This window comes from Cherax quadricarinatus, chromosome 51 (genome assembly GCF_038502225.1).
Source record: "Cherax quadricarinatus isolate ZL_2023a chromosome 51, ASM3850222v1, whole genome shotgun sequence".
Taxonomy (NCBI): Eukaryota; Metazoa; Arthropoda; class Malacostraca; order Decapoda; family Parastacidae; genus Cherax; species Cherax quadricarinatus.
This window is the reverse complement of record NC_091342.1, coordinates 4822538-4837537: the sequence shown is the minus strand read 5'-3', so window position 1 is coordinate 4837537 and position 15000 is coordinate 4822538. Positions and strand designations below refer to the sequence as shown.

The 15000-nt window shown below is 42.6% G+C and overlaps 2 protein-coding genes across 2 annotated transcripts in view; both read left to right on the top strand.

Annotated features, from left to right (window-relative positions):
- The window catches only part of LOC138854173 (tigger transposable element-derived protein 1-like), a 70719-nt gene that overhangs the window by 31966 nt on the left and 23753 nt on the right, over positions 1 to 15000 (top strand). The gene's annotated exons all lie outside the window — the stretch shown is intronic.
- Positions 9320 to 10896, top strand: LOC128694714 (immediate early response gene 5 protein). Its single transcript, XM_053784966.2, has one exon. It carries the CDS (start codon positions 9592 to 9594, stop codon positions 10291 to 10293), a length of 702 nt encoding a protein of 233 aa, XP_053640941.2. The 5' UTR covers positions 9320 to 9591; the 3' UTR covers positions 10294 to 10896.

The following is a 15000-nucleotide window of genomic DNA, read 5'->3' as shown; positions in this document are numbered from 1 at the left end:
GAACGAAATCTTATCTTAAGGTGGCTCCCCCCACTTTGAAGGATATATGCCTACTGGCTCATACCAGGCAGGTTAAATTTACCCCAAAAAAAAAAATTTCTCCTCTTTTCTCTCTCTGCAGCGCTGTATAGCCCTTGTGGCTTAGCGCTTCTTTTTGATTATAATAATAATAATCTTTTCTCTCTCTTCCTTACTGACATCCCACTTTTATACTCCCTTCAATGTAAGAATAAAGGAATACTGCAGTAGGCTTACTGAACCAGGATTGCTAGTCGGATGCACTTCACACCCACTCATGTACCCGTTTAACCTACATTTAAAGCTAACCAAGGTTCTCTCCTCAGTGATGCTGCCTCAGTTTGTTTCCAGTCGTTTACAACTCTACTGCCAAAGCAGTATTTCCCTATAACCGTTCTAAACAAAAATTGTGTCCTACGCTAAGCCATTGCTGCGAGTCCTGTCTTGGTTGGATATTTTCATGTTATCTGCTATTTGATTATAATCATGTTATCTACATTGTTTATTCCTATTTTCCATTTGTGCACTTGAATCATATCTCCCCTGATTCAACATCTTTCCAGAGAGTGCAGATTCAGTGCCCTCAGTGTATCTTCGTAAGAAAGATTTCTGATTCACGGGAACGTTTTCCAGCGCATTTCCTGGTGGTTTAGGGCTTAGTTTTGATTATAATTATAATTACCAGCGCATGTACGTCCATTCTGTAACATAGAGACCGAAACTGAGCAGGATAATCTAAATGGGACCTTACCATGGATATATCAAGCCCTCGCTTCCATCCTTCCCTTCTATTACCCCTTCACGTCCCTCGTTTCTCTCCCTCACTTCATCGCTCTCCCCCACTCCATCGCTCTCCCTGTCATCACTCCCTCACAGCCATCTCCCTCCTCACTTCCATCGCTCCTCACTTCCATCTCCCTCGCCTTGAATCACGTGAGTATCAGCTGACCTAAATCTCTAAACTTTGGCGCCATAACGGGTACTGACTCCAAGCATGTGTAAGCAGCAGGTGTCGGCACTACAAAGGGCATTCATTCCAGATATGGTGTGCGGTGTTATGTGTGTGTTAAGCAGGTATGGAGTGTGTAAGGAGGTAGGTAGCAAAATATCAACATAACGTGTGTGTGCGTGTGTGTTACGCCCTGACTGCACTAGCCTCGCGCCGCCCTCCCCCAGCCACGCCGTAGTACTCTTCTCAATTCCTCCTCACGACCCTGACTTCGGCTTCCTTCTGTCCCAGTTTAAAGGGATGTGCATTAATTCTGAAGCGCTCTTGGTCCAAGGACTTTAAACTACCCATTCCTATTCGAATCAAACCAGATTGTCTCAGGCGCGGTGTAACTCCATACGGGTTTAGCACTCTCCGTTAATATAATAATGTTTCAGGTTTTGTTTTCGGTGTCATACAGTACACAGCAGTAATATATTGCAAATGTTTCCATTTTCAGATTGGCTTTAAATTTTCAAAACTGGTATTGTTTCTTAGTGGTGATGTGAACTGAGTGTTAGAGGGTAGATTGTGGGGCAGTTGTGTACATCAGTGTCTTATAGTGACACAATAAGTGACAGTTATGATAAACTAGTATATCAAAAATTCCTCGGAATTTAAATCTATTGAGTCAACCTTCCTCCTCCCCATCCTCGAGAAAGTTCCTTCATGCTGGGAAGGGACTCTTGATCTAAGGAGTTGGACTCCTTGCCTTCTTTGGCTCCACTCTGATTACCTCCCATTCCCCAGGCTATGTATGACCCCTACGGGTTTGTCGTTTTCCCCACAAATACAATATTGGTCCACCGCATACATTTGAATATACTTGTACACACATGCAGAGACTTGAGGATATGACTAGTGGTTTAATAGTTGAGTGCACGTAGTGTAGTGTTATAGGAAAGTCTATGATGTGGGTGTAGCCAGACAGGTTTGGGAAAGTTAAGGCCATACACCAGTAGAAGGTCGTCCGCCTGAGTCATACTTGCCTTAAATGTCCTCTACTGACATCACCCAGTTTCTCATCTACATCATCACGTAATTTCCTTGCCGTATCGTATAATGGTCTCTCCTTCCATGGGTCAAACCTACAAATTCCTCAACCTCACCCCTTACGGGTTTAGCCTTTGCCATGATCGTAATTACTAAATGACATCGACGTCACCAAAAATCAACTTTATTTCTTTGTGTAGTATACAATGTGTAGTTTACACGTAATAATATAATGTTAAGTACAAAGAAAGCCACTAGCATGCACATGCATTTCGGGCAAATATATGCTAAGGTTGTGCCTTTACTAGTAATCATTGTACTTGTCTCGTGTCTTCTATACATACTCTGAAAAGCAGTATTATGAAGACTACCTTCTTCACCTCATCTATACAATACAATAATAAATTATTTCTTCATTCATTTCGCCTCGCTGCCAGGTGAAAAACATGTCATCATGTGAACATCGCCTTCAAGTATACAACGTGCCGAGGAAACATGCTCGAGGAAGTGACGTTAGTACATCAATGGTAATACCAAGCGTATGATATGGAGGTTGTACGTCGTGGCAGGACACGTGTTAGTGATGTCTCGTAGCAGGACACGTATTAGTGGTGTCTCGTGGCAGAACACGTGTTAGTGATGTCTCGTTACAGGGTACGTGTGTTGCTCCTCACATGCTCACTCACATTTCCTACTTTTTTGTCCTTAACTCATATCCTGTCTTCAACGTCAGCGCTTCCTTTACACATCCTCTCTTCCAGTACTTCCCTTCACAGATATAATTTTTCAGTGAATATAACTGTATAATTCGTATGAGTTACTATTGTTTTTGTTGTTATTGCTGGTGAGAAGGATGGCAAAGTTGACCCCCTAGTATCAGAAATCCTTATGAAAATAAGCTGAAGGCACTGAATTTGCACTCTTTAGGAAGACGTAGAATTAGGGGATGTATATGACTGGTGTACTAATGGAAAACTGGAATTACAACTTTTTGGTTATGCCCTGAACTATTCACCCACCTGTTATATGAATCACAATCACAGCGTAAGTAAAACTATTCAAAATCTGTTTCCCATTCCGCAAGCCATGTCCGTAAAACGTTCCGTGTAACTGCCAGAGAGTAAACTTAGAAGGGGGAATATCCCCACCATTTATGCCGAGAGAGATGCTATGTTCTTAGGCAAACAACTTGTAGGAAGAGTTGGACCCCTCCCAGAGAACACCGTAAACAAGCTGAAGACTTCGGTCAGATGACCAAAAGCTCCAGTGACGGGTCATCATGATTAAGACCCGTGTCAGGAAACGATTGTCCTGTTTCCTGACCTCACCCTAACCCTTCAACGCAACCCCACCACTACGTTAAAGTGACCCAGCCTACTTAAATGTAACGTAGGTCAGGTCACAGTTAGTGACAAAGAAATGTATACAATTTTTAACATTCATTTCATGTGTTTTTACACTAGAGGACACACATGAAATCCCAAATATTAATAATTTTACAGGTCAAGATGATAAATTATGCAACCTCAAAGTCACTAATGACATGGTCCTCAAACAAATAGTTAGATACCAAATAGATACCAATAAATACCATCAATCTTGATTGATGGACTGAACACATCGACACAAGGTTGAGGGGCTGATTACCTCATTCTCCTCCTGTTCTTCAAGTTTCTCCTACGTATGGACTGATGAAGCCACTGTGTGGCGAAACGTTTCCTCAATAAAGATACCCAAGAGTTGCACATGTGTCTAATTTATCAACATGTCGGTTCTCTGAACCATTCATCTACAAACCATTTATTTTCATAGATAAGTTAAAACGAAATAAGCCACCAGGCCCTGACTAACTGTTTTCAAGGGTTATAAAGGAATGTAAGGAGGAACTTAGTAAACTATTAACTAGCCAGGATCTTCACACATGACTATAAACAGGTATCGCACCATCAGAGAAATTGAAAATGGTAAATGTGATACCTGTTTACAAATCGGGAGATAGGTCGTTACCTTCAAACTATAGATAACGACATATCAGCCTAACTTCAGTTATAGGAAATCTAATGGAATCAATAACTGCAGACGAAATTCGAAGCCACCTTGAAAGACATAATTTAATCCATGAATCGCAGCACGATTTTACAAAGGGGCGTTCCTTCCTGCCTTCCAAATTTACTAACTTTTTTTAACGAAAGCATTTGAAGTGATAGACCAAGATAAAGAATACGATAATATGTTGAAGATTGAGACACTTATGCAGCATATGGCCTAGACAGGACTCGCAGCAATGGTTTTAAGTTGGAAAAATTCAGATTCAGGAGGGATATAGGAAAGTACTGGTTTGGTAATAGAGTTGTGGATGAGTGGAACAAACTCCCAAGTACCGTTATAGAGGCCAGAACGTTGTGTAGCTTTAAAAATAGGTTGGATAAATACATGAGTAGATGTGGGTGGGTGTGAGTTGGACCTGATAGCTTGTGCTAACGGGTCGGTTGCCGTGTTCCTCCCTTGAGTCAATGTGACCTGACCTGACTAGGTTGGGTGCATTGGCTTAAGCCGGTAGGGACTTGGACCTGCCTCGCATGGGCCGGTAGGCCTTCTGCAGTGTTCCTTCGTTCTTATGTTCTTATGTTCTTATGGGAATCTTTATTCAGGAAACGTTTCGCCACACAGTGGCTTCATCAGTCCAATACAAAGAGGAAGGCGTAAGGAGAGGAGGAGAATGAGGTAATCAGTCCCTCAACCTGGAGTCGATGTGTTCAGTCCATCAATCTTGTAGAATGTACAGCATAGGGCCGTAGACGTGGCTTATATACTGTAGTGAGGTGACGTGAAGCAGATGGAGGCGGGGTCATAGTGGTACCATCCACTAGTCGAAGTAGGTCTTCGTCCAAAGGTTGAACAAGTGTTGAAGATTTCTTTGTAACAAGATCCCATGATGCTGCAGTGTCTGACAGTTGTGATGAATGGTTTGAAAAACCGACAAGTTGAAGATTGAGACACTTATGCAGCATATGGGAATCTTTATTCAGGAAACGTTTCGCCACACAGTGGCTTCATCAGTCCAATACAAAGAGGAAGGCGTAAGGAATTCTTCAACACTTGTTCAACCTTTGGACGAAGACCTACTTCGACTAGTGGATGGTACCACTATGACCCCGCCTCCATCTGCTTCACGTCACCTCACTACAGTATATAAGCCACGTCTACGGCCCTATGCTGTACATTCTACAAGATTGATGGACTGAACACATCGACTCCAGGTTGAGGGACTGATTACCTCATTCTCCTCCTCTCCTTACGCCTTCCTCTTTGTATTGGACTGATGAAGCCACTGTGTGGCGAAACGTTTCCTGAATAAAGATTCCCATATGCTGCATAAGTGTCTCAATCTTCAACTTGTCGGTTTTTCAAACCATTCATCACGATAATATGTATATGGATTTCAGGAGACTGTTGAAGAAATTAACTCCTGGACTGAGGCATGGTTAATCAATAGACAAGATGAAAAACTGGAGGCATCTGGAACATCTGGGTATCTTTATTTGCAGTCGTTTCGCCAAACAGTGACCTTACCACTACAATACAAAGACATAATATGAAGACTGTAGAATTACATACCTGACGCCGGTACGTAAGTGCCAAGCTTCATGCTTGTTCTTCAGAGTCTTCAAGACTATAGTGCTCTTCACCAGCTCCAAGGCTGATGGACTGATTACCTCATCTTTTGTATATAATTCTACATTCTTCACGTTATGTCCGCGTACTGTACTGAGAAAGCCACTGGTTGGCGAAATGTCTGCGAATAAAGATACCCAGGTGTTGCACATGTGTCTAATTCTTCATCGTACACTACTTAGTTGAGGGAATAAATATCGATATAAACAAGTTTACTGGTGACTAAAATAAGCCGTCAAATAAATTCTAATGAGGACACAAAAGAACTACAGAATGACCGAGGTTTATGTTGTGGTCGGAGAAAGGGTAGATGCAGTCTACCTTGGAAAAAGAAATTAACTAGGCATCTATAAACTAAACAATGTAGATGACTTAAGAAATCGTAATGACACGATTGCAAATAAACCATACCCCCGGCCGGGATTGAACCCGGCGGGGGTTTTGAGACTCTATGACCGCGGGTTCAATCCCGGCCGGGGGTATGGTAAACAATGTAGATCTCAAACTTTGCAAAAACTATTTAGTTCTAATTAACAGTAATCTAAAACCAAGATAATGCTGCATAAGTGTTCGCAATGAACTTAATAGAATTCTTGGCCACATATCATGAAGTATAAATGTGAATATATAACAATGGTATATAATACCAACAAGTATAAATTATAGGAGTCTTGAGATTATGCTTCAATTGTATGTATCCTTGGTAATAGCTTTTTAAGATTATGCTGCACAGTTCTGGAAAATATACAGAGAAGGATGACAAAGGTAAAAGGACACAAGTGCAACTAATGCGACATTTTATCGTGACAACGTTTCGCTCCCCAGGAGCTTAGTCGAAGCTCCTGGAGAACGAAACGTTGCCACAATAAAATGTCGAATTAGTTTCACTTGTGTCCTTTTACCTAACATATTGCTGGTGATTCTACCAACATTATAAGGATAGCGAAGCTGATCCCATGTATCAAAAATCTCTCGTACGAGTACAGACTGGGGGCACTGAATCTGCATTCTCTGGAATGCAGATTCCTTAGGGAATGATGCGACTGAAAATATTCAGATGGAAGACAGGAATAAAAGGAATATGATAACGTGCTGAAAATAACTGACCAAGACAGGACTCGCACTAATGGGTTCTGGTTAGAAAAATTTAGATGTAGAAATAGGAAAACACTGTTTTAGCAAGAGTTGTGGATGAGAAACAAACTACCAAGTAGCATCATTGAAGCGAGAACCTTGGGTGGATTTAAAAATAAGTTGGTTGGACAAGTACATCAGTGGGTGCGAGTTGAACTTGCCAAGCATGAGCCAGGATGTCTGTTGCAGTGCTCTTCGTTTTTAATTTTATGTTGTTAGGTAAGACACATATGCAACAGTTAGGTATCTTATTTCGAAACGTTTCGCCTACACAGTAGGCTTCTTCAGTCGAGTACAGAAAAGTTGATAGAAGCAGAAGTATCTTCTGCTTCTATCAACTTTTCTGTACTCGACTGAAGAAGCCTACTGTGTAGGCGAAACGTTTCGAAATAAGATACCTAACTGTTGCATATGTGTCTTACCTAACAACCTGTCGGTATTTTATACCATTTTATTATTTAATTTTATGTTCTTTTTCCTGTGTACTGGATAGACCATCCTGAGAGACGGTAATTTCCAAGTAATGATAACTCCAGTTCAGCTTGAACGAGACCTCTGAACCTGCCTTAGCTGGTGAACCTTAATTGTAATGCTTGACGATATCTTCATTTCCTTACCGAAGTCTCCCAGCTCAGGCTGGCACATTTCAACAGTCATATATTAAGTAAAAGGACACAAGTGTAACTAATGTGGCATTTTGTTGTGGCAACGTTTAGCTCTCTAGGAGAGCGAAACGTTGCCACAATAAAACGTCATATTAGTTGCACTTGTGTCCTTTTACTTAACATAATGGCGGTAATTCTGCCAACGTTAATAGCCCTGGTAGATCCCTGGTTGTCTTCAAGTGGGAGCTGAACAGATACCTAAAAACGGTGCCGGATCAGCCAGCAGTAACACCCTCGTTGATCAGGCCCTGATCCACCGTGAGGCCTGGTCATGGACCTGGCCGCGGGGGCGTTGATCCCCGGAATACCCTCCAGGTAGACAACAGTCATATAGAACAAAGGGAACAGTACGTTGCGGATGCATCAAATTTTGTTAGCAAAAAAAATCCTCCCTCGCACACACTAACTTCGCTCCCACACCTAACTTCCTATACTCTCTCCTTCCCTCTCAAACTCTCTCCCACAACTTCCTTCCTGTGCTCTCCCTTTCCCTCCCACACTGCAGCAGCACACTACTGACATACCTGCTTATGCTAAAGAAAAATAATCCCACATTGCTCATGTCTCCGACTTTGCTAAATATTAATAAAAAATCCCTCCTGCCTTTAGCGTCCACTACCCCCCAGGTCGGTGGTGATTTCCTGTGCTCATCTCGCTGCCTTGGTCTTGTGTTCTCACCTACTGTGTGTGTGTGTTCTCAACCAATGTGTGTGTGTGTTCTCAACCAATGTGTGTGTGTACTCACCTAGTTGTAGTTGCTGGGGTCGATTCACAGCTCCTTGCCCCGTGTGTGCGTATACTCAACTATTTGTGGTTGCAGGCACAGCTCCTGGCCTCGTGTGTGTGTGTGTGTGTGTGTGTGTGTGTGTGTGTGTGTGTGTGTGTGTGTGTGTGTGTACTCACCTATTTGTGGTTGCAGGGGCCGAGTGTACGTGTGCATGCGTACGTCGTGTGCGTGTATGCTTGTGAAGAGAGGCTTTAAAATACGGCAAAATGTGGAAGTGATTGTAAATTGTATGAAAGTGATTGCAAAGAGTGTAAGTAGTTCCACAGTGTATAAAGATTTTTAAAATGTATATAAATACTTTTCAAATGCGCGAAAAGAGGCTTTTAAAGTGCATGCAAGTGATTTTAAAGGGCAAGTTTTTGAAGTGTGTGTTTCCAACGTGTCAACGTGTGTGTGCATGCTTGTAGTGTGTATAAGTACTTGCAAAGTGGGTACCAGTGCATTCAAGTGTTCGGAGTAAAGCACAGCTGAATATGTAAGTGCTGTATATATTATATAAACACCGTATTCCTATTTCTATAATTGCGACGCCATAGATCAATACAATCACGTTATATACCTCCCCTCACCGATTGGTTTCAATTAATAATGTAATAGCTTGCTGTGTGTTTAGTCTATCTAATCTTATTGATTAAGTCGAGATCTTTATATATCGTCACTCTAAATGCTTCTTAGGGAGGCAAGGAATCGAACAGTGGTGACGTCATAATGGGACGCACGCTGTGACCCGGTGCGAGGCTAGGATGAGTAACTTCCTGACGCATTTGTAGCAACTTTCTTAAAATGCTCTGTACTCATCATATTTACACTTTATTCGATCGCACGCGTCAGGTACTTCATTTCTGGTACATGGGATACGTATAGACGTATGCCAAGCACGTGCGTTGGGTGTTATAAATAAAATGTACGCAGATGGTGAAATCCTTGGTTCTTAGGAGAAAAATGCATTCGTGGTGAGTCTCTGACAACTACGGTCGAAAACTGCCTCTTCGTCACCAAGTCGCCGCCTCTGTGCAGTGAATGAATCCCGAGGTCGCGTCAGGCAACTTTGATCTCTAACGGGACCTAATTCACGGCCACGCGGGATAGTGAGCGCATGCGCAGTATGAGCAGCGCTAAAATTCAAACCTCCCACCATACGCGCTGATTGGTCCAGATCTGTGGCATGACGTCACAATGCCGAAGGTATATATATGCCTACTTTCACCGCGGGACGCTAGAAGCAGCCCAGATACAATACTGACAACATCTCTTCAGGAGGAAACGTTATTACGGAAGAGTTGTGCTGATAGTACCCAACGTTATTTAATAGTGTTTGTTGGCAGCACATAATGGCGTGTGATTCACGTGCTGGTTTGGAGGCCCAGAAGCTTATCAGCATCTCTCTTGGGAAGATGGCAGCTTCACGTGTAGGTCGGACTGGTGCCTCTCTACACAAGTCTCTGCTGGTGGCATCAGTGTTGCACCGTGCCCGCCACGTCTTCCTGGAGGAGAGCTACCACGTTCACCGTGCAACCCACCCTGAAGCTTACGCCCATCCAACCGCAGCTCCCCCTACACCCGTCATAACAGTATATGCACCTTTACTCTCTCCGGCGCCGACACCCGTCCCACCCACAGAGGATGACAGCGATGTTGAGGACAAGGAGAACCGAGTGTGCGATAAACAGGAGCAACAGCAGACTGAAGGAGGAAGAGCCCCGTTGAGTGATAGTAATAACCGCGTGATAGCCCTTAAGAGACGTCGTTGTGTAAGCCAGCAGGAAACTCAGGAGGCTGTGTGGTCCATCTTACCAAAGCGGCCTCGTACTGCCTCCATTACAGAGTCCCGTACCTCTGAATCCGCCCAGGACCCCAGCCTCGACCAGGACAGCGACTCCTGCGGCGGCGGCAGCAGCAGCAGCATGGAAGTGGAACACATTACCTCCCTAGTCTCTATCTTCAGCTTCGGTGGCCAGCGTGTGGACCTTTGTGGTGCCCAGGCAGCAAGAGAGGATCTGGCCCAGTACCAACCAGTGGCACTAGCCGTGTGAGGGACTAGCCAGCACCCCCCGTGTTACCTCTTGTACCTGACGAGGCTCTGGGCCTACGCCTGCTAGTCAACTACCCAGGCAAGCCTTCTCCCGTACGCCACTCCAGGACGACCATCGAGGACTACCCACGCCCGTGGACGACCGTTGAGGACCACCCACGCCCGTGGACCGTTGAGGACTACCCACGCCTGTGAACGACTGCATCCCATGACTTAGCAATTACTTCGTTAGGGACGTCCGTTTAACAACGTTTTTAAGAGTCGTGCAGTGTTAGGAGCCTGGGTAGTGTTAAATCTCGAGTCTTTACCCGAGTGCTGGTGTGTAGTGGTAGTAGGGAGTCCTGTGGAGTTATGCCAGGGAGTATTCTAGGGAAGTAGTGGAGGATTACTCTAGTGTGGAGTGGTGGTAGTGTTGGGAGGAGGTGCCGGGACTTATTTGTGTTGCTCGCCATGACAGCGGCTACACCTCCATGTGATAATTGTACATAAGTGTACAAAATAGATGATTATATTTATCATTGGCTTTCTGCGCCAGTGTATTTTATAAAATATATATATTTTATATACTCATGTTGAAAATATTAAATAAAATGTCAAAAGTTTACTTATTCTTTGTTTTTACCTCAAGAAGTGAGTTGCCTGAACTAGGATGCAGCCACAGTGATCACTTTGAAGCAATTATTTAAAAAAGTGCATTTATTAATAACTAGCACTTAAGTGGGAGCATCCTAGTTTAGTGAAGCAGACAAGTCGGTGACAAGACGAAGGAAGATGAGGTTACTGAGGCTGTGGTAAGTGAGGGATGACGTGGCATGTCACTAATTTTGTTCAGACAAGATTAATTTTTTTTAATTGGCTACAGGTTAAGAATTATAATTTAACCCGCACGTATTTTTTTTAGCTTACTGTGAATATATATGACCCTGGTATTTAAGACGATACATAAAAACTAGTCTTGCAGTAGGCCTATTGGCTTATACCTGTCGCCCAGGTGTTGCACATCAAGCTGGTTAACAGTTTGCTACTAATACTAAGCAGTTCTTACTCAGCAATTCTCACTGTCTTAATATTTTAATAGAAAGTTCTTCCATGAATAGTACTGGACCTAGAACTTGCCAAACCCTTCAAGGGAAATGATGCTGGTGAAGGGCTCTTGATCCAGGAAATGGAACTATACGGGTCTTCACACCGGCGAAGGTCTCTAGATCCATGGAACTGGATTTATCCTCTTGGATGGAACCAATAGGAAGCATCTACCGTTCTAGGCAATGGCCACTACGGGTTTAGTGCTTTCTCTGACTACCGTACTTGAATAATATCTTAAATCCCGCCCATTCCCTATTCCCCAGGCGCTGTACAACCCTACAGGTTTAGCGCTTCCTCATCAATTTAACTACAACAAAAAAGAGGAGCATTGACGAAGGGCTACTGGCCCATGTTAGGCAGGTCCAAGTCACATGAATGACCCACACGAGTTTTGTGCTATTTTGTGACTAATCTAAATTACTAAGTTGAAGAAAGTTTGGTTTTACTGAAGGAGACGGAATGACATCCTGTGTCACGATTGTTTGTAATTCGACATAGCGTCCGCAAATCTCACTTCACCCAACATAAACTCTAATCTAGCCTAACTTTACCTTTTAAAAATCGCTAACTTTAGGACCCCAATGGAATAAGCAACAATGCCTAGTTATGACATGAATGGGAATACCTCAAGCAAAGCTGCGTAGTTGTGACAGTAGATGGTAAGGAAATGCCTCAATAACTGACAGTTGGTTTGGGAATACCGCAAGCAACGGATGCCTAACTGACAGTGTGGAAACACTTGTCCTGTTTCCTGACGAACCTTACCTAACCTGTGACAGATGTATGGGAATACCTCAAAATGGCTTAACTGACAATTTATAGTGCGGGAATGCCTCAAGCAACAATGTCTAGTTGTGACAGATGGATGGGAATACCTTAAACAAAACAGCTTAACTGACAGTTGGTGTGGAAATACCTCAATCAACACTACCTAGATGTGGGAATACCAAACCCAACACTACCTAGTAGTTGTGACAGTAGATAGTATAAGAATACCAACCAGCTGTAGGTGAAGACACAAAAGCAATAACTGGAAACATTATTCAATATTTCGCCCGGAAAAAGTCTACTATAGAGGCGAAACTTAAAAACTTTATTATCAAGTGGTGTATAGAGACAACGTGAGCAAACAACAGTATTACCCATAGACCCCTAGCTGTCTTCCAAGGAAACCCAGACAGATTCCTAAAATCAGTACCTGAAAAGCTAGGCTGGCGTTCATACGTTGGATTGCTTACAGCCAACAGTAATAGCCTGGTTGATCAGGCCTTGATCCACCTGGAGGCCCGGTCATGGACCGGGCCGAAGGGACGATCCCCGAAACACCCTCCAGGTTGACGTAAATTATTTGCAACTATTGTCTCAGACTAGAACAAGACTCAGCTTCCACCTTATTAAGAACATGAGAACATAAAAAAGAAGGAACACTGCAGCAGGCCTACTGGCCCATGCGAGGCAGGTCCAAATCTTCTACCGGCTTAAGCCAATGCCCCATCCTAGTCAGGTCAGGTCACATTCACTTAAGGAAGGAGCACGGCATCTGACCCAGTAGCACAAGCTAGTCAGGCCCAACTCGCACCCACTCATGTATTTATCTAACCTATTTTTAAAACTGTACTCTGGAGTTTGTTCCACTCATCCACAACTCTATTACATAAGAACATAAGAACATAAGAAAGGAGGAACACTGCAGCAAGCCTGTTGGCCCATACTAGGCAGGTCCTTTACAATTCATCCCACTAACAAACATTTGACCAACCCAATTTTCAATGCCACCCAAGAAACATGCTCCGATGTGCAAGCCCCTCTCAAATCCAACCCCTCCCACTCATGTACTTATCCAACCTAAATTTGAAACTACCCAAAGTCCTAGCCTCAATAACCCAACTAGGTAGACTGTTCCACTCATCAACTACCCTATTTCCAAACCAATACTTTCCTATGTCCTTTCTAAATCTAAACTTATCTAATTTAAATCCATTACTGCGGGTTCTCTCTTGGAGAGATATCCTCAAGACCTTGTTAATATCCCCTTTATTAATACCTATCTTCCACTTATACACTTCGATCAGGTCTCCCCTCATTCTTCGTCTAACAAGTGAATGTAACTTAAGAGTCTTCAATCTTTCTTCATAAGGAAGATTTCTAATGCTATGTATTAATTTAGTCATCCTACGCTGAATGTTTTCTAACGAATTTATGTCCATTCTGTAATATGGAGACCAGAATTGAGCTGCATAATCTAGGTGAGGCCTTACTAATGATGTATAAAGCTGCAGTATGACCTCTGGACTTCTGTTGCTTACACTTCTTGATATAAATCCCAGTAATCTATTTGCCTTATTACGTACGCTTAGGCATTGCTGTCTTGGTTTAAGGTTGCTGCTTACCATAACCCCCAAGTCCTTTTCGCAATCTGTATGGCTAAGTTCTACATTATTTAACTTATAAGTGCTAGGGTTATGGACACTCCCGAGCTTCAGAACCTTGCATTTATCTACATTGAACTGCATCTGCCACTTTTCTGACCAAGAGTAAAGTTTGTCTAAATCCTCCTGAAGTTCCCTAACATCTACGTTTGAATCAATTATCCTACCTATCTTCGTGTCATCAGCGAATTTGCTCATATCACTAGTAATTCCTTCATCAAGATCATTGATATATATTATAAACAACAACGGGCCCAAGACTGATCCCTGTGGAACGCCACTTGTAACTGATCCCCACTCGGATTTAACCCCATTTATGGACACTCTCTGCTTCCTGTCTGTGAGCCATGACTCGATCCACGAGAGCACCCTTCCCCCAATGCCATGAGCTGCTACTTTCTTCAACAGTCTTTGGTGCGGAACTCTATCAAATGCCTTACTAAAATCTAAGTAAATAATATCAAATTCTTTATCATGGTCAACAGCCTCAAAAGCTTTACTGAAGAAAGTTAATAAATTAGTTAGACAAGACCGGCCTCTTGTGAATCCATGCTGAGTATCATTAATCAGGCTATGCTTATCGAGATGGCTTCTTATAATCTCAGCTATAATTGACTCTAGTAATTTGCCTACAATTGAGGTCAGGCTTATTGGGCGGTAATTTGACGGTAACGACTTGTCCCCTGTTTTAAAAATAGGAATTACATTCGCCATCTTCCACATATCAGACACTACACCTGTTTGAAGAGATAAATTAAAAATATTAGTTAATGGTTCACAGACTTCCATTTTGCATTCCTTAAGAACCCTTGAAAAAACCTCATCAGGACCCGGTGACTTATTTTGCTTCAGTCGGTCTATCTGCTTCACAACCATTTCACTAGTGACTGTGATGTTACATAATTTATCTTCTTCTGATCCACTATAAAAATTAATTACCGGAATATTATTAGTGTCTTCCTGTGTAAAAACCGAGAGAAAATAATTATTTAAAATCGAGCACATTTCATTCTCTTTGTCAGTAAGATGCCCATAGTTATTTTTAAGGGGACCTATCTTATCTCTGACTTTTGTTCTATATACCTGGAAAAAACTTTTTGGGTTAGTTTTAGAATCCCTAGCAACTTTAATTTCATAGTCCCTTTTAGCTTTTCTTATCCCCTTTTTAATGTCCCTCTTAATGTCAATATACT

What these genes read in the sequence shown, in the direction of transcription:
- LOC128694714 (XM_053784966.2), top strand. Translation starts at nt 9,592, where the DNA reads ATGGCGTGTGATTCACGTGCTGGTTTGGAGGCCCAGAAGCTTATCAGC.